Source organism: Haliotis asinina, chromosome 2, assembly GCF_037392515.1.
Source record: "Haliotis asinina isolate JCU_RB_2024 chromosome 2, JCU_Hal_asi_v2, whole genome shotgun sequence".
Classification (NCBI taxonomy): domain Eukaryota; kingdom Metazoa; phylum Mollusca; class Gastropoda; order Lepetellida; family Haliotidae; genus Haliotis; species Haliotis asinina.
In genome coordinates, this window is record NC_090281.1 from 81335051 (window position 1) to 81360091 (window position 25041).

General features: G+C 38.0%; 1 protein-coding gene across 1 annotated transcript in view; it reads right to left on the reverse strand.

Annotated features, from left to right (window-relative positions):
• LOC137274432 (uncharacterized) overlaps positions 1-25041 on the reverse strand; it is a 162252-nt gene that overhangs the window by 42585 nt on the left and 94626 nt on the right. The window contains exon 13 of the mRNA XM_067807606.1: positions 13318-13506. Within this exon, the coding sequence (XP_067663707.1) occupies positions 13318-13506 (189 nt within the window). The remainder of the gene's footprint in view (positions 1-13317; positions 13507-25041) is intronic.

Sequence of the window (25041 nt, forward strand, 5' to 3'; positions counted from 1 at the left end):
AATACACAAAGTGAGGCAACTCAAAAGCAGTTAAACAATGATCAGGGTTATGACATCAAAACATCTGTCAGCTTTGTGTGGGCAGAATACACAAAGTGAGGCAACTCAAAAGCAGTTAAACAATGATCAGGGTTATGACATCAAAACATCTGTCAGCTTTGTGTGGGCAGAATACACAAAGTGAGGCAACTCAAAAGCAGTTAAACAATGATCAGGGTTATGACATCAAAACATCTGTCAGCTTTGTGTGGGCAGAATACACAAAGTGAGGCAACTCAAAAGCAGTTAAACAATGATCAGGGTTATGACATCAAAACATCTGTCAGCTTTGTGTGGGCAGAATACACAAAGTGAGGCAACTCAAAAGCAGTTAAACAATGATCAGGGTTATGACATCAAAACATCTGTCAGCTTTGTGTGGGCAGAATACACAAAGTGAGGCAACTCAAAAGCAGTTAAACAATGATCAGGGTTATGACATCAAAACATCTGTCAGCTTTGTGTGGGCAGAATACACAAAGTGAGGCAACTCAAAAGCAGTTAAACAATGATCAGGGTTATGACATCAAAACATCTGTCAGCTTTGTGTGGGCAGAATACACAAAGTGAGGCAACTCAAAAGCAGTTAAACAATAATCAGGGTTATGACATCAAAAACATCTGTCAGCTTTGTGTGGGCAGAATACGCAAAGTGAGGCAACTCAAAAGCAGTTAAACAATAATCAGGGTTATGACATCAAAACATCTGTCAGCTTTGTGTGGGCAGAATACACAAAGTGAGGCAACTCAAAAGCAGTTAAACAATAATCAGGGTTATGACATCAAAACATCTGTCAGCTTTGTGTGGGCAGAATACGCAAAGTGAGGCAACTCAAAAGCAGTTAAACAATAATCAGGGTTATGACATCAAAACATCATCATCAGAGGACATCTGGCACTTTGTGTAGCTGATCCAAGCACAACTAAGGGACACTATGCAGTAAGACCTTAGTCCACAACTAGACCATCCAGGCCCTTTTTCTGTTTACTCTTTGTGTAAGATACAAGGAAATGAAAGGTTTGGGGTTTTTTTTTCATTTACAGCATGATTTAGCTTCTTGAAAGACAAGCAGGATTATGGCATTCTTGTAGTCACGGCAACAGTAAACAGTGCACAGTGTGCAATACATATTAAGACGCATTATCCCTGACAGACAAGACCACTGTCAGCATCCAGAATTTCAGAGACTTAGAATCAGGAGAATTAATTGATCTATGACAGCAAACACCTAATATAGGGACTCTTCTGGTCAACCTAAGAATCAGACATTTCTGTTGAATCAAGAGTCATTCTGCTAATATTCCAATGACCAAATGCCCCCAAAATTTGCTGAATAAGCAAAATATATCTTTACAAAAACAGTGAGGCTTGCTTGATTAAAGTAGCAGACATCATGCCAGGAAGGTGACACTAAGTGACCATTAATGATCTTGTTATTGATGTCAATGTAGCATTATAACTCAAATGTCAAAGTCCATAAAACAAAATAAACGGCTTTCTGATCAGTTCTTACATTAATGTTCAACCCATCATGAAGCAGTGTAGATTTCCCACAGGTTCTAAATCTCAATTTTTCAATTTATTCAGCTGCATATTAAATTCCATGATTTTACATTGATACAGAAATACAAGTATGTCTAGACTGTTCCAGGGTTTACACACAGTTTTATGCTACATGTGTATGCTTATCTTAAGGTGTTTACCATCACCAGATGAAATGATGCTAAATGAAAATAGAAATAAATACAGCCATGGTATAAAAGTGCGTCTGGGTCATCTAGTCTAACAGAAACAACAACTGATGGTCACCTGATCAGGGCTTAAAAATATACATTGAAACATGAAGCACTAAAGAAGCTGTCATCCATAAATTCTGACCTTTACATGCATCATCACATCTGAGTGTAAGACTTTTAACTAAAAAATAAATGCTTATTCAGCATAAAACTAGGATGTTTACAATGCTGATCACATGTATTGACATCTGAGAAAGCTTTGTTCTTTCCAACAAAGGTTGTCTGATAAATGTAAAATGAGCATGTTCTTCAATTTCGTAATTTTTTTTCAGTATATTTTCAGCTTTCCCACTCTAAGAACAATGGAACAAATACATAATAAATAAGTCTTCATTTTCATTTCTTTTTTTTTATTGTGACTGGTTGTTTGTCATGTCAGTGACCAAATGAAAAATCATTATGATCAGTAATGAGTGACTGAGTGAGTTTAGTTTTACACCTCTTAGCAACTTTCAAGCAATATCACAGAAAGGGACACCAGAAATAGGCTTCACACATCGCACTCATATGGGGACTTGAACCCTGAACTTCCGCATGACAGGCAAGCAATTTCACCACTAGGCTACTCCACTTGAACATGAACTCTTCATCTTACTCATTACTCTGCACTATGAAATTTCAAATCCCATGTTTCACCCGATGATGAGCTTGTTTGGAATACCATATTCCATTTATATGATGGCTGTCTGTTAATAATGACGTCTGGGCCAGAGAATCCAGTGATTAGCACCATGTGAATTGATCTATGCAGTTGGCTACAATGACACATGTCAACCAACTCAGTGAGCCTGACCACCCAATCCCATTAGATGCCTCTTGCAAGCATGGGTTAATAACGCAGATCTTCAAAGGTTTTGAGATAATGCGCCAAGGCAACCACTGACATGATCTGCATCAAATACATCACTAATGAATTAGGAGATAAACATACTGAGTTGGAAAATCAGAGGTATATAATGAAATTATAATAGCTCTAAATTTGATTTAAAACCGAAAGCGTAGCGTGAGGTTTTAAATACAATATTTAGAGCTATTATAATTTTGTTATATACCTCAGATTTTCCAACACATTACGTTTATCTCCATTCTACCATAACCGCATTATTCAGATTTCAAACAAATACATAATGTGTTGGAAAATCAGAGGTATATAACATGCTTATATACCTCTGAATGACTTTGATACATCAAACATGGATGTATTCTAACACTTAAAGAATGGGGATTAAGGTTAATCATAGCAAAGGGTGCTTCGTGAAAGGACTCATATTTATTAACTCAGCATCATATATAGTTTATGTTTTCTTCATTAAAGTTGAGTAAACTAGCACAACATTCAACCATCACTAATGACAAATACCAGTATCTATCACATACAGGTACAACATCTATATATCCCTCCAGCATTTGGAGCCAGCCTCACAACAATAGACAGTTATGCTGACATTTCCTCATCAGAATGATAAATATCGGTGTATGCCTATGGTTCACTGGGGACAGTTTGCTGACTGATCCTTGCTATCTTCAGCACTCATAGTGAGTTCTACATAGCAGGGGTACCTGCTCAGATTCCTATTGGCATACTGGGGCAATATTCAGTCTTATTACCTAAAAATATTATTTACCCTCATATTCAACTTTTGTTTATATTGTATCCAGAATATTCATGTTGATGTTGATGATACTGATGAATCTCTGCCATCACTCATCATTTAAACCTCTACATTCATATGGATGCTTATCATTTGATAGTACATGTAGCTGCAGAGGGGTAGCCTAGTGGCTAAAGCACTTGCTAGTCACTCTAGATCTGGGTTCGATTTCGAACAAGGTACAATGTGTGAACCATAATACAGTGGACTCTGCCAAAACTGGCATCTGTCCAATCTGGCAAGTTGGCATCAGTCCAATTAGCAATCAGGCAAATTGTCAACACTGGCATAAAATCTCAGTCCAGTCCGTGGCTTGTACATTTATCACCAGCTCTACAATCCAGCACGTTGTCTAAACCAAATTAATTCTACAGTCCCAGTGAATGCCGGTTAAGACAGCTTCCACTGTAATGGTATCTCCCGTCAAAATATTGCTTGTGTATTGCAGTGTAAAACCATACTGACTCACACTCATGGTCTCAGTTGCAAAGTAAAGAATTTCTACTGCTCATGGAAATGAAATAAAAGCACATTATCTATCAGCCTCTTAAATGAAACGAAAACTTGTCCATGAAATCTTCACCAGTCCAGGTCATTTTTGTTTGTTTTTATTTTGTTAAATGTAACGGCGATACAATGACCTTGATTACCAAGGATGGCCAAACCTGATTTATTAATCAATGCAATCAAAGCATACACTAGAGACGTCTGAGTGTGCCTTCCTCAACATATACTACAATTCCTGTAATACGAAATACATTGCCATGGCCCAAGTTACAGTAGGTATTTGTCAAGATCTTAGTTTTTAGTTCACATTGCCTTGGCAGAAGGGCAGCCCAACAGATAAAGCACTGCTTTTCACACGAAAACCCATGTTTGATTTCCTAGTAACAACAAAATGTTTCTGGTGTTCCTTGCCTTGAAACATTGTCAAAACATATTATTTCCATGCTCACTCCCTCACTTATTTTATACTTTTGTATTATTAGATAATGCAATCAGTAGTATACTAGAACACAACATGAAATTGTAAATTATATTTTACAAGCATTTACACAAAGACACATGTTTTATAATAATGTGAGATTATCAAGTTTCTTATTCAGGATATTTCGTGCGCTGAAATCTAGCGGATGTTTTCTTTGTTATATTACTTTGGTGCTAAGCATATCTTTACAATGGAAAGAATTACATGTTTTTACCTTTTCAAACTGACTATCCTTTGTTTATTGTTTAACACAACACTCAGCAGTTTAGAGCAGCATTGCGGCATTCTGATTAGTTCCAGACTGCAGCCATACAGCTGGAAAATTTTGGGGTGCACTATTTAACAATGAACAAACAACCAAACACACCAACAACAAGTACATTCATGATTAAATAATTAAACATCTTGTTAGGTTTGTTAAAAAATAAAGTACTTTCCATATACATATTTTATGCGTGAGCAAACAGCCTGTGACATCATCATGGTGATGTCCACGGAACTAATGAGAAGATCAATCTAATTGCATACATTATTAATTAGTTCTTGAAGAGATCAGCAAACATAACAGGACACAAGATTCAGTCATGTGAGCATGCATTCATTCAATCTTTACAAAAGCAACAGATGAACCGAGAAAGTAATAATTCAATCAATTATAACATCATGTTATGATCTGGTATGGTTGTTTGGTGATGTAAAAATATCATTTATATTTTCCATCAAAACCTCATAAAGTGTGAAAAACTATCCAGAAAGTATCTTGCTTCACCTTGTCAATGAGTGACATATTTAATGAGCTATGAGTAATCCCATCTCTCACATTCATAGCCTGACTAGAGAATTAAGAACTGAGCATAGCATTATCAGCATGTTCTAATTAAATCACTTACCCATATTATAGGAACCTGCACAGGTTTCCAAAACAATCGTTTCTCATCAGCTTCCATATTCCATAATGATTGATCATTCCCTACTTCATCATGAATGTTGAGAAGCCCAACAACCTGTTATAAACCCTTATGTCTGGTCTTGGTGGTCCTTCTGCCTGAACCGTTAAGCTGGCCTAGGAATAGACACGGCTGATATTTACATCTCACGTGTGCAACTGCCTGGTGCCCATTTGTGCCAAGTTCTTCCGCCTTGTGAGGCTAGCACTGACCTGAGTTGTCGATCACGTTCACTGCATGAATCATACCTGCCTCAATCCTTGATTCTCAAACACAAATATCTTTACCAGGATATGTATTCTTCATCTCTCAATCCAAGCTGAGATCATCCCGGATGGCGTTTGACATCATCTTGCGTCATAATTGCAGACTCCACACCTTTCAACTGTCTACAATTCTGAGATGAGATTGAAGATAATTAGCCAGGCATTACAACCAGTCTCACAGACACTCGGTCTCTCGTAGTTAATAATTCACAGAAGCATTGAAACATGCTCTTTACATGATAGATGCTACAAATGTGTGTTGTTTGCAGTCTGACTTGGATGCAGTGGAACGTGCGCCTGTCATTGAAGAGGAAGACGTGTATTGATCAGCGTGGAGGCCCATCTGTTCGAACATTCTGCTACATGAGGTTTTCAAAGCATGCCAATGTTACAGTGATGCAATGGCATTTCAATAACACTGAGTGTCAAGTTGAAGTCAATTATTATTTTGAAAGAGATAAATGTGTACCTTTCACACAAGCTATTAGGCAACTTCCTTCAAAATTATTTCTGGGAAGAGGAATATACTGGTTAATGTGATTTCTCGTCAAACCAAAAGTCCTCAGTTTGATTACAACATGTAAGAAGACAACTTCTGATGTCCCATACACACCCTACACCTCTGACATTGCTGAAATATTGCCATATCAGCAAATAACCTCACTCACTTACTCAGAGGAATAAAGACATTTTTCCTAGTTACATCTCTTAAGGGCCAGTAAATGTTTCAAGTAGTTTTATGGTGGATATATATTTGACGGACATTTCCAAATTTCATTCATCAGTGACTAATTATGACAGAATTCCCAATTATTACTTGTATCCATTATCAAACTGCTTTGGTGATTAATTGCCTTGACTTCACATGTGTTTGTGATGATACAGACGGAGCAGGATATGCTAACCTTAACAGGAACAACTGATATCATCACTAATTGATAGCGATTCGTGATTATGGTTAAACATATCCTATGTATTGACACTTTCTCAGTCTTGTTCTCTTGGGGCTCAGATGCCATCCGGATTCCAACCCCTACTCTCCTAGTGAGGCACCTAATCATTAAGTCATTAGTGCATTATGTCAATGGTTTACTCAGTTATATGCATATTATTCAGTTTTAAGTTGGTGTTATCACAGACTAACAGTACTGGTTCATGTACTGGATTGGTCAATACAAGTTCTCAGTCATCATGAGACAGTGATGAGTCACGGAACACAGACTCTTCGCTGATTCAGTATCTCTGCTTTGCCAATAAGGTTAATTACTACATTGGCAGAATTCTAAGGATATATAAGACACGTTTTTATTATGTTCTGTGATAAAACAAAGCTTTTTTAATTAATGATGTGCAGGCTTGCAAAAATGAAACAATGACATAGGATGAGGTCATTGGAAATAAGCATGGCAAAAGTAAAGCAATGAAAAAATCCATTTATTTCCATCATCAAGGTTTTAATGTGAACATTACTAAGGCACAGATAATTTATCTATGCAAATGAGGGGCATGTAACACGATTTCAAAGGACGTGAATCAGGGTACGTGTGTACTCAAATGAGCAATCCCTCAATTTGTAACATTTAAGGACATCATACGGATAATGTCATTCAGCACTAGGATTTGACACAATACTTCCAGCAAAACACTCTCCAGTTTGTCATAAACAATGTGCATCATTTTATTTTGCCTGATATAACACTGTGTCCTTGACACTGTGACTTTAAATTATAATTCATGGCTTCCGTCCTTCAGGAGGACAACTGATTGACTTACACTGTGACAGTTCTATTTCAAGTTTAGTGAAGTACAGTTTCATAATACTAGCAGACAACCTGGACAGTCTGGGCTGCCACCTTGCCAGTCCTGCAGGGCCGTTATTCTCGAAGTGTTTGTAGCCCTAAGAATTCTTATTTTTGATCATAGCCAATGTGTTAAGAATGGGCCTAAGAAGTTTGTAGGGCTACAAAGGTTTCGAGAATAGCTGACCAGTTAAAGCTATAGTAAATCAGTTTCAGACTCAAGTTCATGATCAGGTCACTATCTCAGGTGCAGGTCCAGGTCCAGTCCAGGTTCAGGTCCAGTCCAGTCTGTGAGACTCTTTCTAAGGCTAAGGGTTAGGCTCAGATGCAGACCCAGATTCAGGCTCAGGGCCAGGCACAGGCCTTTTCTCAGTCTTATTCTAAGTCTCAGTCTCAGATTCAGTTTCAGTCACAAGCTCAGGCTCAGGCTCAGGCTCAGACTCAGTCCAAGACTCAGGTTGAGGCCCAATTCAGTCCAGTCCAGGCCAGGCTAGGACAGGTTCAGGCTTGGAGTATGGCTTGTTTAAATCTTTACTAGATTCCAGCACAGTTCAGGACATCAACAATTAGCTTCACAGGTGGGCAAGACAAGGAAGCATACAGAGAATCACAGCAGAGAGTTTGACTGTCCCATTGACAGCAGAGGATGTAATTAATGTTTGCAAACAATTTGAACATTATAATGTCAGCCTATTATCAAGTTAATCACCAAATGCTTTTCTTTTGTGATAAAATACAGTCTGCAAGTTTGATCTTTCTGCAAAACATCATAGAAAATGAGTTACATGTGTTTCTCGTCTGTGTGACGGTATGACATGAACTGAATTGGCTTGTGCACCAGGAGACTGAAGGTTGGGGGTATACACAAATACTGTGCTCTCAATATCAGACTGTTTCAAATTAAGATAAGTGACAAAGAGGGTAAAAACCTTCAAGTCCATCTTAACACTGAGATGGCCATAAGTGAACCTAACCTTACTTAGTGTTACAGTCAAAAGTCCCTTAACAACAGAGACTTGTGACAGTCACATGGGGGAGTAGGGTAGCCCTGTGGTTAAAGTGTTCACTCGTCACGCTGAAGACCTGAGTCCGATTCCCCACATGGGGACAATGTGTAAAGCCCATTTCTAGAATATTGCTAAAAGTGGCATACAACTAAACTAACTAATTAACTATCCATCCATGACTTACAGTTGTAGCTCCCATACCATAACATGGACTTAAGGTAGTCATAATGCTAAGGTCATTTTATGGAACAGCATCCAAACTTTTCAAAAATCTCTTAGTGCTAAGGTAGTCGCAACTTAACGTCAATGTATGGCACTTATGACTATCTTAGCACTAAGAGAGCTTAACAAATCTAGACATAGGCCCAGGTTGTCATTGCACTGAGCAAACTTAGCACTAAGAGTGTCATGCGTCTAAGGTATGTGAGTTATGGTCAGCTTAGCACTAAAAGACTGCTTTGTACAATGGCACCCAGGTCTCTGGTCCTAATAATTTCCTTACATCTGTCACACTAAACACATTTATAGTACCATCATGAAAACAAAGTTATTTGGTGTTACCCATAATCCACAAAAAGATGTTGCAATAAAATATTAAAGATTGATTTATATACCTAGATAAAAATGTAAAACAGGAAAAGAATTTAAACGGTCTTAGTCAGGAGAAAGGTAGTTAGGTACAAGCACTTGTTATTGAGAAGGTTGTATGAGAAAGCCATGATTGCTGTGTCTGTACCATGCGTGATGGGAAATGCAATACAAACACGTTTACTATTCTCTTTCAATATTACATTGACAAGTTTCTGAATTCCTGTTCACAATAACCCAAGAGAGCAATGTGACCTAAACTTTCATTGCCCTACAGACCTTGCATCTTTTCCTCATGGCATCTACTGTTGACGTAGTGCGGGAATATGGGAAAGCAGGAATGTTGGGATGTTAGACTTGCTCCCTAGCAAGCAATATTGAACCAGGTGTTCAGACTCAATCACTTGACTGATGATGTGTCATCTATTGTATAATAGCATTGATCACTGGAATGTCTGGTCCAGACTTCATTATTTACAAACCATGAGGATCACAATCAATGTTTGGTTATGATCAGTCTTCAGCATCAAATGCTTGTCGTATGAGAGTAATGGGATAGAGTGGCCTGGCTTGCTGGCTTTGTTGACATGTCATCATATCCCAACTGCATAGATTGATACTCATGCTGTTGATCACAGGATTGTCTCGTCCAGACTTGATTATTTACAGACAGCTGCCATATAGCTGAAATACTGCTGAGTGCAGCGGTAAACAACAAACCAACCAAACAATATTTACAGTCTTCAACAAATAGCTCAAATATTGCTGAGTGCAGCATATGCATCAACCTGTTTACTGCAATGTAGGGGCTTAGAGGAGACATGACTGGAGCAAATGTTGATCCTCTCAAATGGCTGTGAAGGTGAAAATGATGAGTGTTGTCAGAAGTCTGCATATTGAGCTTGCACTAATCTACACAAGAACATGCTAATGTCCTGGCACCAATGGAATTGCATCTAGCTCTCATTAACTTCAAATCTTCAAACACTTATATAACATGCCTGAATGATTGGATTTTTTCTTTGCCTACAACATCACAGGAACTACTTCAAACAAAGTGGTGAAGAAAAAGCTAATTACAAACAGGCAAAGACCCTTACAACATTGTTGGTCGTCATAGCAATCAAAAATCAAAGTTGTTTCTTGCCTTCTGCAACAACTTGATCTCCTCAAAACTGTTTTAAAGCTTTGGCAAGGTATGTTTGCTGGGGAATATTTTGTATTAAGGCACATCTGAAAAATATTGGACAAAGATTAATATAGATCTGTGGAAGTGTCTACATACAGATTCTTTCACTAATGGCAGTAATGTGTATTGAACAGGTATTATGGTTATGTCATTGTGATTACTGTTGACTCTGAGAGACAATTTCGTTCTGAAAATGTATTTTGTACAACTAATTGACACTACTATAGCTCATTAAGCATAGGTATATAGAAATCATGTACCAACCATATCATGTTTTAAGTCTGAAACCTGTTGCTTCTGGAGTGAAATCAAAAGATTCTCATGATTTTGTCATTACATTAGCTTTTGCAAAAATCTATTTCAGTACGAGCACGAGAGAGAGCAAGCATGTGTACAAGTGCAGGTATTGGATATTTACCATGATTGCAAACACACAAACATTGGCATGTTAGTACAGACAAACCTCAAATGAAAATAAAGGAAAATCTAGTTTGGAAATCCATAATAGGCTGCAGCAAATTGTGGTGCCTTAGATGACTGTCTGCCCCAACTCTACCATGCCATGCTGTTATCAGACCTTTGAAACTGTAGAATAGGTATTAGCACAGTATGGTGTCATCTCATAGATGATATCTGTAAACTGTCAGCAGACTGACCACTTCGGTCTTGTGGGCTTTGCTCATGTCTAATCCCACACAAAAACTGGATATTTTAAGTCCTCAATATTGGTGTCAAACATATGGCTGAGAGTCTGCTTACAGACTCTGACCAATATTAGTCTGGTCAACGATGTACCTAACGATGAGACCTGGGACATGCCTTCTGTCAGTGTGGAATCTTCCCACAAATAACTTCCATATCCTGACAGCCTGTTGCCAGATTTAAACATTTTGGTCACCTGTACAAGGTGTCAGACGTCAGTTCAATGGTCAATGGTTTAAATCCCATGACAGGCTTTAGAATATTTATGTGTGCTATAATTACAGGACCAAAGGTTCATACACCTGTATGAAAACAGTCAGCTACATGTTTTCAACTGAACAGATGTATGAAACTCTGAGTAATTACTTCCACCTTCCTTCCCAAATAATCACACCTGCTCACTATTTAAATACACTTTCTCATTTGATGAAGTGTATGATTAATGACATCTTTACTAGAGGATGCATTCTCTTCCAGGAAGAACACGCTTTGCCACAGTTATATAATCAATAATTCCATAACAAAATGACATTAAATATCATACAGGGATGTAATGCAGCACACTTCTCTAAGCCAATGTCAAATGTGGCTCAAGGTCGTACAATAATCACAACTCACAAGTACATTAAAGCAGCTTGTACTGACATTCAGTAAAAGTAGAGTAATGTTTAGTCTTGGAGTATACATATGACTTTGATCGTAACAACTAAATCCATTTAAATGGAAACATGCCCAACTGAGATGGAAAATTCATAACACAAACCTAAGGAAATATACACTTTCTTCATGAAGGGCTTTCGTATTGCAGTAACATCTGAGTGGACAGCAGAGTACTGCCCATTTCCATTATATAAGTAGACCAGGAGTGTAATCATGTGACCAGTCATGTGACTTTGTCACGTCAGAGGTCGCTGCTTTCATTCTTGCTCAGCGTACAGTCATAAATGGAACCTACTTCATGTTTGAATCTTCAAATGAAGACAATCAGCTGATCAGATGTTATCAGAGATTACTGACCAGAATAATATACCAATAGAGCTCAGTAGATATATGCAGGTTTCATCAATCAATGTATTTTAATTATGCTGGTAAATATAGTTTTTCCAAAGTCATCCCGGATTTTGGAAAACTGACTGTAAGCACAGTTTGAATACACATTTATCCCTAGCTTGAATAAATAATGAGCATATATCTGTGTTGAGTCTTGTGCCTGTAGATGCTCATGAATGTTTAATAGTGACCCAAGAGCAACTGTCATAAATCCTACAAAAAACAGTCCTTTACATCCGACATATTTGCACACACTGGTATTAAAGCATGTTCATACTCAAAGGTAATCCTGCCAACAATGCAAATATGACATACATAGGCCCCATGGGCAAAAAACACATTTGTTCTAACTGGAAATACAAGATGCTCTTTACTTTCATTTCTCATTCAAAATGTAGACCTCACTGGCAATACACCACAGATGACCTATCAGCAGTAGAACATGACAGGAAAGTATTGTTTAACTCTGTTCATTGGCAATACCACATGTTTGCTGATAATGATAATACAACATGGCTACCTTCATGGGGCATACAACGTGGTTCCTTTCACTGACAATATGTTTGTCCTTAATGGCAATAAGACATGTTGTCTGACCTCAATGGCAGTACCACATGGATACCCTTCATGGCAGTACACCAAAGTGAACCTTAGTGGCAATACAACATGGCTCTCTTCACTGACAATACAACATGGCTCCCTTCATTGGCAATACAATATGGCTCCCTTCATGTGACAATACAACATGGATCCCTTCAATGACAATACCATATGTTTGCCCTCAATAGCAACACAACATGGCTCCCTTCATTGGCAATACAATATGGCTCCCTTCATGTGACAACACAAAATGGCTAACTTCATTGGCAATACAACATGTTTGCCATCAGTTGCCATACATACATTCTACCTACCCCTCCTGGGAATCAATCTGCATACAACCGTCCCAGGTTTACACTCACAGTCTTCTTCAGGGGCAGTGAGGTAGCCTAGTGTTTAAAGTGTTCTGTTGCCATGCCAAAGACACAGGTGTGATTTACCACAAGGGTACAATGTTGCAGCATATTTCTGTCAACCCCTGCTGTGATATTGATGGCATATTACAAAAAACAGCGTAAAACTAAACTCACTCACTCACAGACTTCCTTAAACTTCTAACTCCATTCAGCATTAAAATCAAGAAAGTGCAGCTGAGTTCAAATCCAACCAATCAATGTTTACACATAAACCATTCTGACTTAGTGTTTTCACGTTTTACAAAACACAGGATCAAGTGGACATATGAACACTCACCTCAGCTGCCATGATGTCGGCGATGTTGGGAAGGTAGAGGTTGGCTGTCAGCAGCGCAAGTGCTGTAGAGGGCCGATGTCGATCAGGGCTGCAGATTACATACTCCGGAAGGTTTGCTGTGTTCTCATGGTCTGTGTGGTCCGACCCTGGTATCCAGTCTCGGGGAGTGATCTTCAACTTGTGCAACCGCTGGAAACAAAGGTCAAAATATTTACTTACTGCCAAGTCAGGCTTTAATGATTTAAAAAATTATTGGATTATATACATATGAATCAAATAATTCACATATATTAATGTAATAGGGCCTGTAAGTCTTGTGTAGCACTATTCAGGGTAATAAGCTGGTTCCCAGTTCACTTTGCGAGAGCCAACCAATGCAATACACCAGACAGGGCCTACCTTACTTCCAGATTTAAGGTGACACTGACGGACCTTACTGTTAACTCATGATAATGCCAACAATACGTCACTAACATTCATGCCCATGTGTGATAAAAAAAAAATAAACATAGGGTAAAGACAAAATAACAAGACTGTGCTGTTCATAAAAGAATAATCCCTCAGGTGTGTTGTGCTCAATACCTTCATAACATGCTTATAGCTGTACAAAAGGTTTTTTCTTGTATAATTAATGATTTCTTAGCCTGGCTATTTCTTAGAGATAATTTGATGTACTAGTTTCTGGAAGAGTAGGTGTACCAGATGACTTGCCTGCAACTTGCCTGGGGGTGTCAGGATGCTTTATCAGAAAACATCAACTTTCCTCCTTGCAACAATTAGAATGGAACAAATGCCTCATTTAAGACACACCATACAGGGCATTTGTGAGGCCTGTTATTTATTGCTGTTGATGGACATATTAACCACAGCATTACCTGTTATAGCTGAACGCCAAATATTGCATGTTTCAATATACTTTGTTAAGTTGCTCCTTGACCTTCTGTGGATATTTATTGATTTTACAATTTTGTTCTGTCCATACTGATTTCTGGGTCATGACTCTGTGCTTCAAATCAGGAATCAACAATTATAACATGTATATATACATTACAGTCTTCCATGCTGAATGAAAAATTTATTGACTACAAAACCTTAATGTGAGGGCATGAAACAAATTTCAACCAGACCATAAGGCTGGTTAGGTCAAGTTACTAGCCCTTACCAAAACTTACTTATATGCAAATATTTAAGTTTGACAAGTGATGTAGTTTATCATCCAGTTGGAATTAATCACATATTTTCAAGTGAACTGATAATGATTTGTAGTCCTGAAATACGATGTATATCTACCTATATATGTCTTAATTTTAAAGCAGGTGAACTGGAGAATCTAGCAGTCACTGTTGAAAATACATCATCCAAGGCAGTCAGTCAGGCAGACATTCTGAATGCTGTTATGTACTGATAATGGCGGCATCAGTCACAGAGAGCAGTGAGGTAGTTTAGTTGTTACAGCACCAGCTTTACATACATATGGCTCTGGTTTGATTCCCAACATGAGTCCCAAATTCACATCACATGAATATTGTGTTTAGGGAGCTAAAACTATTTTCACTCACTTTATAAGTGAGCCTTCAAAAGAGTGGCCTCCCTTGCCTTCCTGGTTATGCTAGTGGTATACAAATACCTCTACTCTCATCCTGGTTGTCACACTTCTACATTAGCAACTTGGAAACATTGAAATGTTCTTCTTCAGGAGCAATGCTTATACATTATATATATTACATGGCCTTTTTTTCCATGTTGTGTATAAAACAGGGCTGTCATCCATTGGACCCCAATACCGATGTTATGGTGAGGGATGCCTGTAGTTCATATAACAATGCATACTGCCTGTCTCCACGTAAGAAGTGACTAACGGGATCGGGTGGTCAGGCTCACTGATTGGTTGACACATTTTATCGGTTCCCAATTGTGCAGATCGGTGCTCATGTTGCTGATCACTGGATTGTCTGGTCCAGACCTGATTATCTACAGTTCACCGCCATATAGCCGGAGTGCGGCGTAAAACTAAACTCACTCACTTACCACTCACTCCACAAGAATATAGCAGATACTTTGGTTATAAGTACATGAACATTGTTAAAGGTTATTTGAAACTGATGGCATTCATCTCTACAACTTGTTTATGCAATAGAAATAGATACAATCTTATCATAATACCTACAGGCACTGTTTCTATTTTGGAAAAGTGATATCAAATATTTCTCTTTCAATAAATCAAATCTCATTTCCAGTTCTTTATATCCAGATATATCTAATTTTCTGAGACATCTAATTATTGATAATGATCATTCAATTTCACAAGGACAAAGCGTGAGCTCTTATTCAGCCCTTATGTATGCTGTCTCCCTATGTCCACTAGAATATACCAAAAACAAATCCAGCTCAGGTTTTGAATGTCAAGGTAAGCCTAGACTGCCTCATTACTGTTATTGTTCATGGGTCCATTAGGACTGTACCTGAACTAGAGTGTACGTGAGCACTCAAATAACAAGATGAAAATCTATCACTGAAATGATGCTGTTACTCCAAGATTGACTGGCTACTTTATCAAAGATACGACAGTATATCAAATAAGCAGGGAATAATATGTCAGCAATGAAACATGATTAGTTTAAATTGTCACATCAAAGCACTGAAATCTTGTTGTGTGATATCTTGACACTAGGACTGGGACAAGTGACCCAGATACCCAAGACAGTTGGTGATGAGTCGGTACCCGCCTCAATAACAATGTGACAAATAGATTAAACAATGTAATGTGTTATTCTTTCATGATCAAATGGTTGCATTGTCTTTGAAGATTAATACATAATCTACAGTCATGTATTTTGAATATAATACTTGATTAAGATATTGAAATACTCAATGAATATAATACATGATTTTGGTATTGAAAAACTCAGAATTTAGACTTTGATCTGAAGAAAACATTCCCATTTCTTGCATATTTGATGACAGAAATTAATATATCAGGTATCTGAGTATGGTCGGCTTGGGTACAAAGGTAGAAAATGTTAACCCATCCAAGCCCTACATGGCACTGACATGTCAGCGGTATTTATGAGATATCACTGCATCCTTGAGTAAGAGAATTGAAAAATGGAATCATCTTTATGAATGTGCAGTCAAACTAGCATGCTGTAATACAAGTGAACAAATGTACAAGTAATGACTACCAACCCTGACCATCAGTCCCATCCTAGGCCTGCTTCTCTCCATTGCTGAATCTTAGAAGCAACATCACAACCTGATCCTCCCAACAGAACTCCTAACTCTACTCTATCCCTCCGCCCACCTTGCCCTTCTGATTCTCATTACACTGAAGAACTTACAGATAATTAAACGATAATGTTAAAAAAAGATACTTCAAAGAGCACATTTGTTCATCAGAGAAATAATGCTGAAGTTCTTGTTCCTCTTAATCCCCAGACCTTAAAGAGTTTCACAATATTAATTTACCAGAAAACCTACACTTTTTATATTAAACATATGCATGACCAATTTTCCTGAATGTTTACAGTTGTGTCTGTGTATTTATACACCAAACAAGGTATGCCAGAATTCAACTGTTACTAATGTTCAGGAAATTAAGCTGAGCTTAGAACGAGCTTAGAGCAAATACTAACATAAGCATCTCAATTAACCGTAGTCAAAGACTTGAATAAACTAGATAAAAACACAATAAAGAGCTTCTTCAGTGATCTGAATTTTCTAAAATCTATATGTCAAAAAAGTGCAAACATATAAAATGAAATATAATATATTTTCACAATGAAAAACTGTAAATGAGGTATGCGAGAAAGGATGGAAACAGCACAGCACAGGCTAATAAATAAATATCTTTGTTGGCACTCAAGCATGTGCTTCTCAAACACCTGGCTGTGCCTTTCTCTGCACTCCTCCCTAATAACAAACAAAGAACAGTGTCAATGCTTCAATGATAGTTTGTTAAATAACTTTTTTTATTTTTTGGGACAAACATTCTGCATAAATCTCAGTGTTGGTGATATTTTGATTATGATCCAGCGGTTCATTGAGTATTTTATATTTATTACTTTTCAAGCTAGTTTGTAATTCATTGGTCCATGAGCCAAACTGACTATAGCAAAGTGTAATATCACTTAAAATGAGACACAATTTCATAAAATAGCCACAAAATGTTAGAAACATGACAGCACAACCAAGTGAGTTAATGGGAGTGTACCTTGAATAGTGGAGATATTATATTTTTGACATGAAAAGTATTTTTCGAACCAAAGCAAGGGAAGTACGGTGCTAACCTTTGCTCGTTTCACTCGCATGTAAGAAGACTGGCCATATTCTCTATACTGCACAACCCTATTTGCGCTACTGTTAGCCTGTGCTTCAAGTAGCTACACACTGTCAGATGCAGTAATCACAAAATCACAGTGATCACACAGTTTTTCTTTAGAATATTACTGACAACTTTGTAAACTCATATACCACAACACGCTTAACTTGCTTTCACTTCCTGTCACCTTTAGTGATCAATTCATCAAATGTTCATGTCTAATCTAAGCTATTTGTGAAACAAAACATTACAGCAGGGTTAGAACCTGATGTGACATACCTATACAGTAAGGTGAGATCCAGGTGAGACGTATCTTCACAGTAAGGTGAGATCCAGGTAAGACATACCTATACAGTAAGGTGAGATCCAGGTGAGACGTATCTTCACAGTAAGGTGAGATCCAGGTAAGACATACCTATACAGTAAGGTGAGATCCAGGTGAGACGTATCTTCACAGTAAGGTGAGATCCAGGTAAGACATACCTATACAGTAAGGTGAGATCCAACTGAGACGTATCTTTACAGTAAGGTGAGATCCAGGTGAGACATATCTTTACAGTAAGGTGAGATCCAGGTGAGATATTCCCATACAGCATGGCAAGATTCAGGTGAGACATACTTTTACAGATGGATTAGATCCATGTGAGACATACCTATACAGTAATGTGAGAACCAGATGAGATGTACCTTTACAGCAAGGTGACAACCAGGTGAGACATGCAATTACAGCATGGTCAGATCCAAAAGAGACTTACCATCACATCAAGGTCAGATCCAAAAGAGACATACCTTTACAGCAGGGTGAGACCCTGGTTAGACTTACCTATACAACAAGGTCAGATCCAGGTGTCAATTTCGCAGGTACTCTGTGCATCTGAAGTATCCTGTGTCTATTTAAGACAGTTCAGCCAACAACTAGGTCTATGACTTTGTAATATTCCTGATGACCCACCAGCACAAAACTGAATGACACCCATGAATGTTAAATAAGAAAGGTAATATATCTGTGAGCGTTACCGTCCCAAACACTGTTTTATCCTGTCTCTGAATACCTCCTTAAAAGTGTCTACAAGCTGTCAAGCCAGTTGACATTTACTTCTGTACAAATAGTTTCAAAGAAAATATAATCTAAACCTTCAAAGACAATAAAAAAAGTTATGACAAGTAATATATCAAAATGTCAAGGGAAATATGTTGAAAACTGGATGTTACACATTTATGTCTACAAAGCAGATCGGTTTCTAATGAGTTCTTACCTTCAAATGATCCGAAAATATGTATCTAAATGCTGTTAATATTTACTTTCACAAAATTATAAAACGAGATGAATTTGGGTTCTATGAAGGAAACCAGATTTCTAAAATAAGTGCTGCATATCTTAAGTTCTGGTGGGTTCAAAACATTTGTTCACACATCATGATAGATAAGTTGCCCATTACAATGCATTATGGCTATCATGAACCTTCCTTCACAAGCTACTGTGCTATGCAAGTAACCATGGTGATTCTGGAAGCACTAAAAGACAGGAGAGTGTATAAAATCTGAAACATAGATAATATTGATTTCTGTGTTGTGTATGACATATGAATGCCTTCATCACTATGTTCCGCAAGGTTGGGTTAAAATGACTAAAGAAAAGAAAATTCCAATATCTCTATTGCAACATAGCATTTATAGTTTTACATTCAAACAAATAAATGTCAGATAAAGCAGTTAAACAATTTAAATATTTCATTAAAAACACATAACTTTTTTTTCTTGTTTGAAAATGAAAATAAGCATTGTTTCTCATAAAAATATCAACATAGGCAAAGTGAGTGAGTGAGTGAGTATAGTTTTACGCCACTCACAGCAATATTCCAGCTATAGAGTGGCAGTCTCTAAATAATCGAGTCTGGACCAGACAATCCAGTGATCAACAACATGAGCATCGATCTGCGCAATTGGGAACCGATGACATGTGTCAACAAAGTCATTGAGCCTAACCACCCGATCCCATTAGTCGCCTCTTATAACAAGCACAGTCACTTTTTATGGCAAGCATGGGTTGCTGAAGGCCTATTCTACCCCGGGACCTTCACGGGTAACAAAGGCAAAGAGAAAGACAGTGGAGAGGAAAGAGAAAGAGAGAGACAGAGAGCGACAGAGAGACAGAGAGTTAATCAAACCAATACTTTTGGTCATTGATTTTAGTCTCATCAGCTAAGCTACATTGAAAGGTCACAAGCAACCAAAAAATCGAACATAATTCAAACATATTTATCACTTATTCATGACATATAATATACATTGCTGCTTTTAAAAAAACAAATAAACAAAATTATAAGCGTACAATCATGATTCAAAAGTGCAATATTTTGTACTTGGGCTTACTTCCCCCGAAACGAAGCCCTCGGGAGACCGAACCCAGTCATAGCCGGTGGATATGCACTCAAGTGTAACGACGGCTTCTGATTGGCTGGTTCCCTTGCTGATATGCTGAGGGTTCATTGTGTGTACAGAAAGATGATCTATTTGATGGGCATTTTAGAAGTAAAGCCAGTCATAAGAAAGTAAGATTCTTTATGGATAACAACTTCTTTTTGTGTACTTGATGCGTCGTTTCAGTATGGATTCACATACTGTTGTCAAACAAAATCATATACACTAAAAGAAGTCGTTATCCATGAAGAATGTATATAGAGATGTTGGGTTTGGAAAATACATGTTCTCTGAATTTGCGCTCGATCCGATCAAAAATCATGTCAATAGAGATGGTAAACTACTGCGTGGCTGGAATCTGTCATTCATCCAAGTACAAAGCAGGGCTTGAAACTGACAAGAGTTTGCACCAGTTTCCGTCAAATCCAGCCATCCGAAAAAAATGAATGTAGTTTGTTTGCAACCCACAGACATAAAAACATGTCATGTGTACCACACGTGCCTAATTACATAATGGGGCAGACACGGGACTCGGGTGCACGTGTCATAAATCAACTTATTTTCTTTATGTCGTATAGTCTGATAGGTGTTAAGTTCAAATTGCATGTGGTCAATGATTGAAGCTGTGGATTGCATGTTGTCTTTAGCAGACAGGCTGACAGACATATAGGTGTGAATAAACCAGACACTGAGCTTTCTCTGTGACAGAGACTGCTTACCACAATCAACAAGTTTTTGTATGTAACGAGTAGATTATTTACTTGTTTGTGTACACAACCAAGATTAGACTACTGCTCACGACCTCAGACGCTGGGCATGCATACTGTTTCAAGCTCCGTGAACCTATTCACTGCGCATGCGTTATGGACGCAGCGCAGCACAACTGTTGAAACCAGTTTTCCCCCCAGCACTGGGGGGAATTTAGTGAAAACGTTTGAACTCTTTTTTTCATCGCGTTTTTTTCAACTTTATAGGTTGAATTGACATTTTTTATGATTTCTTTCGGTAAGTGCATACCTAAAGGTATCAGAATCTGCAAAGCTGTGTTTTACGTTGCATGTGACCTTTAAGTGAATGTGAAGATCAACATAATATTCAAAATATACTTACTCAAATAAAACTCAGGATCACCTGATTTCTTCTTATTTCTACAGTAATACTGTCCTGGCATAGAATAACTTGTATATATGTGTAATATATAGCACATTTTTGTGGAGTTTGTTGTGGACTGTTTGCTTGTTGATTAACATTTTCATAACAACATGTGTTGCATATCACCCTGATCATTACAACTGGAGGTATTTAGTACTACTTAGCAATGTAAGGTACGTAACAGGCCAACAGCCTCACAACAAACGCTAAACACTACAGGTTTCTTTAAATTGCTCAAGTGCAATAAGCTAGCCACTACATGCACTTAAACACACCTGTCGTTCAAATGATACATAACCAACCTGGTATGCTGATATGTTGCAGAATCATAATTTATTTCATTTTCATCAGTATATAATTTATTTCATTCTTAAAGTCACCTATTCATGACCAGTTTTTACTCTTTATTACTTTCATTTTACTTTATTATTTCATTTTTATGTAAGCAAACAATAATAATGATAACGATGAGAATATTCATAACACACCTTTTCCATCGCTAGATATCCTGCTCAAAGCCCACAATCTGATCATTATTACCTTGGATAACCCAAACTTCCTGTTAGGTGCAAGAAGGTCACCAGGTACCCATTTCCTGCTGGGTGAGCAGAGGCAGTTATGAACAAACTCACTTGCCTAAGGTGAGACCACATGTATCACATGTGCTCCGCTGTGGGGCAGGACCAAAGTCCTAGAAACTTTCAGGAAATCCAAACTAACTCACTAACTGTAATTAATTTTGCAAACTCTTGAGCACTCAGTCAATGCTATCCAATCAAACTCAATCAACACGATCCAATCAAACAAGGCTCCATTATATTTTTCACAACTGCTATGTCCTAGGTTGTAGATAAAGCGTCAGAAGATGGCGTCATCAACATTCTCATCAAAAGAAATTATTTATCTTACCTTGCAAAACACGCTTTCAGCTTAACCTTCCAATCTGAATACAAGTATGTAAAGAATGTACAATGCTTAATACAACTGCTTCAGATACAAGTTCCTCATTAAATTCCACATTGAAGAACTGCTATATTCCTGTAAGCACTTTAACAACCCTTGCAACACACACTGAATAAGGGAGAGGCTTGTCTCAAACACCTGAAACATTTGGCCGTGTCTAATTCTGGACATCCATTCAAACGATCACCCACATATTCAACAAAACGTCCAATTTTGTGATGAGATTCAGAACAACATGAAGAATTTCAACATATTTTGTTCTGCTGACGACATAACGCAGGACACGCACATCTGTGAGCATGGACACTAACCGCTAAGAAATGACCTACCGTTAATTGTGAGTGTAAGTGTCTTACCTTGCTCAACAACACTGAAATCTCACGCATCCATCATTGTCTATTTCATACGGCTTTCTCGCAAACACTTTCTTTTCTTACTCAAAGAAAACTTGTAGCAATATTCTTGTCAAGCAATCCACTGAAAATAGTCTCAGTATGTCAGGTGACAGTCAAGGTTTATTTTGTAGAAGACAATGAGGGCGAAGAAAAGGCAAGTTGACAGATATACTATCCATGAATGACAGAAAACTATGCCATGTTGTAAATCGGTCAGCCTCGTCGTCACACACAGATATAACACAGCTTGCCATTAGCATCTCCTGCAGAACAAAGAGTCTACTTCAGCTGCCCATTTCTTGACTTGTATACATACTTCCATATTAATGTGCTAATGTGCTAATGTGTTAATGTATTGATAATGCATTCTGACATCTTTTGTTTGTGACTTAGGAAATCAATGCTATGTCATAAGTGCAGAAATTCTTTTCAATTGTCTTTCGTTATAAGAAAAGATTTCTTCAAGCCATTTTAGTCATTTTTGCATTCAAATTTATCAAATACTTTCTTTCAGGACACAGTATATTTTTTGTGTTAATTTCATTTCATGCAGAATGGATGCATGGTTGTGTGGTGTATTGAGAGTGAGTGAGTGAGTGAGTGAGTGAGTGAGTGAGTGAGTGAGTGAGTGAGTGAGTGAGTGAGTGAGTGAGTGAGTGAGTGAGTGAGTGAGTGAGTGAGTGAGTGAGTGAGTGAGTGAGTGAGTGAGTGAGTGGAATCTTCTATCAATATTCCAGCAATGTTACAGCAGAGGACAGCAGAAATGGCCATCACACATAGTACCCATTTGGAGAATCAAATAAACTAAGTTATGTAAACTATGATTGTTTGTCAGCACCACACATGAGGCACTGTGATCTGCTTCCATTACTGTCATCACCAAACAAATCTCACTGTCATTTAACAGTTGGGATGTTTTGAGGTCAACAAACCATCTAGATGTCCAAGCCAAGATTCCTGCAACACTACCCATTGGTATAATCATACCATACAAAGCCCTGCTGTTTGAGTTACACAAGGTCCTCAAGGCGTTTTAACCAAGAACAAAACCTGTCACTTGTCCATCAGAACCATCATACCCTACAAGGTTATCACTGCTGTGGTTGAGTCAAACAACACCCTCATTATCTTTGAACAAGACAGAATTTTGCCCCACTGCCCATCGGAATCACCATACAACGTGCCCCTGCAGTATGTGAGTTAAACAAGGCCCTATAGACCAAGACAGAAACTGGCCCCTTGTCCATCAGAATCACCATACAAAGTGCCCCTGCTGTATGTGAGTTGAACAAAGCCCTACAGGCCAAGACTCAAACTGGCCCCTTGTCCATCACAATCACCATACCCGACCAAGGACCAGTCTGTCATCAGATTTCCCATGTAATCAAGACCAAAGTCAACAAACATGTCACCTTTTCAAGCTGTAAGACCAATCTGCATTCTAACATAAGACATTTAAAAAGTGGTTCCGACAAACTGGTCCTGAGGTAAGTTCTCATAATTACAGTAAACACCTGCACTGTGGACCAGGTGCTCCATTTAACACAAGGACTGCCAGAGGAGACCAATTCACATAATCTGCTTTCTTAATTTTCCAAATTTAAAGCCCAAAAGTAAGAATAAGTCACCTTGAAAGTAGTATTTACTATGTTCTGCATTCAAACCTGTGAATATAAACACTTACACACCAGTGTAAACTGCTCTGTAAGTAATCTCCAGGTCTGAACAATGTCTGTTCCAGTATTATCGACACAAATCATCCCGACCTCTACTCTATATATCACTAGTGACTTAAGAACTCTCTACTATTACAAGTCACATTTACGCATAACATGAAGGGTTGTTCAGCTGACATATATATGGTTCAAAGTTATATTTCGACCTCACTCAACACTGTGACCCTACCCTGAAAGTCACTTTAGGTGTCTGGAAAACTGGAAAATTTCAACTCCATTTACCCAATGTGCTCAGTGTGAAGTTTAACACCTTAATCTGTTTGAGTGAGTGAGTGAGTGAGTGAGTGAGTGAGTGAGTGAGTGAGTGAGTGAGTGAGTGAGTGAGTGAGTGAGTGAGTGAGTGAGTGAGTGAGTGAGTGAGTGAGTGAGTGAGTGAGTGAGTGAGTGAGTGAGTGAGTGCTCCTTTTAGCAATGTTCTATCAATATTGTTGCAAAGGACACAAGCTTCACACATTGTTGCCCTGTGGGGTATTTTCAGAAGAAAGAGTGGACATTTTAACCACTAGGCTACCCCACCATCACTATATGAACAGAAGAGATTCACTGATGTAAGACATCTTTCTGTGCCATCCATATTTTGCCTTAACTATGAAATATCTTTCAGTAGTTTGCTGTAGATCTCAGTAGATGTAAACTGTCATGAATCATGCATATTTCGGGGCAATAAATGTCACATGTATTAATTAATTTTCCATATATTTCAGATTAAGAATGTTTTACAGCCTACATCTGTGACCTG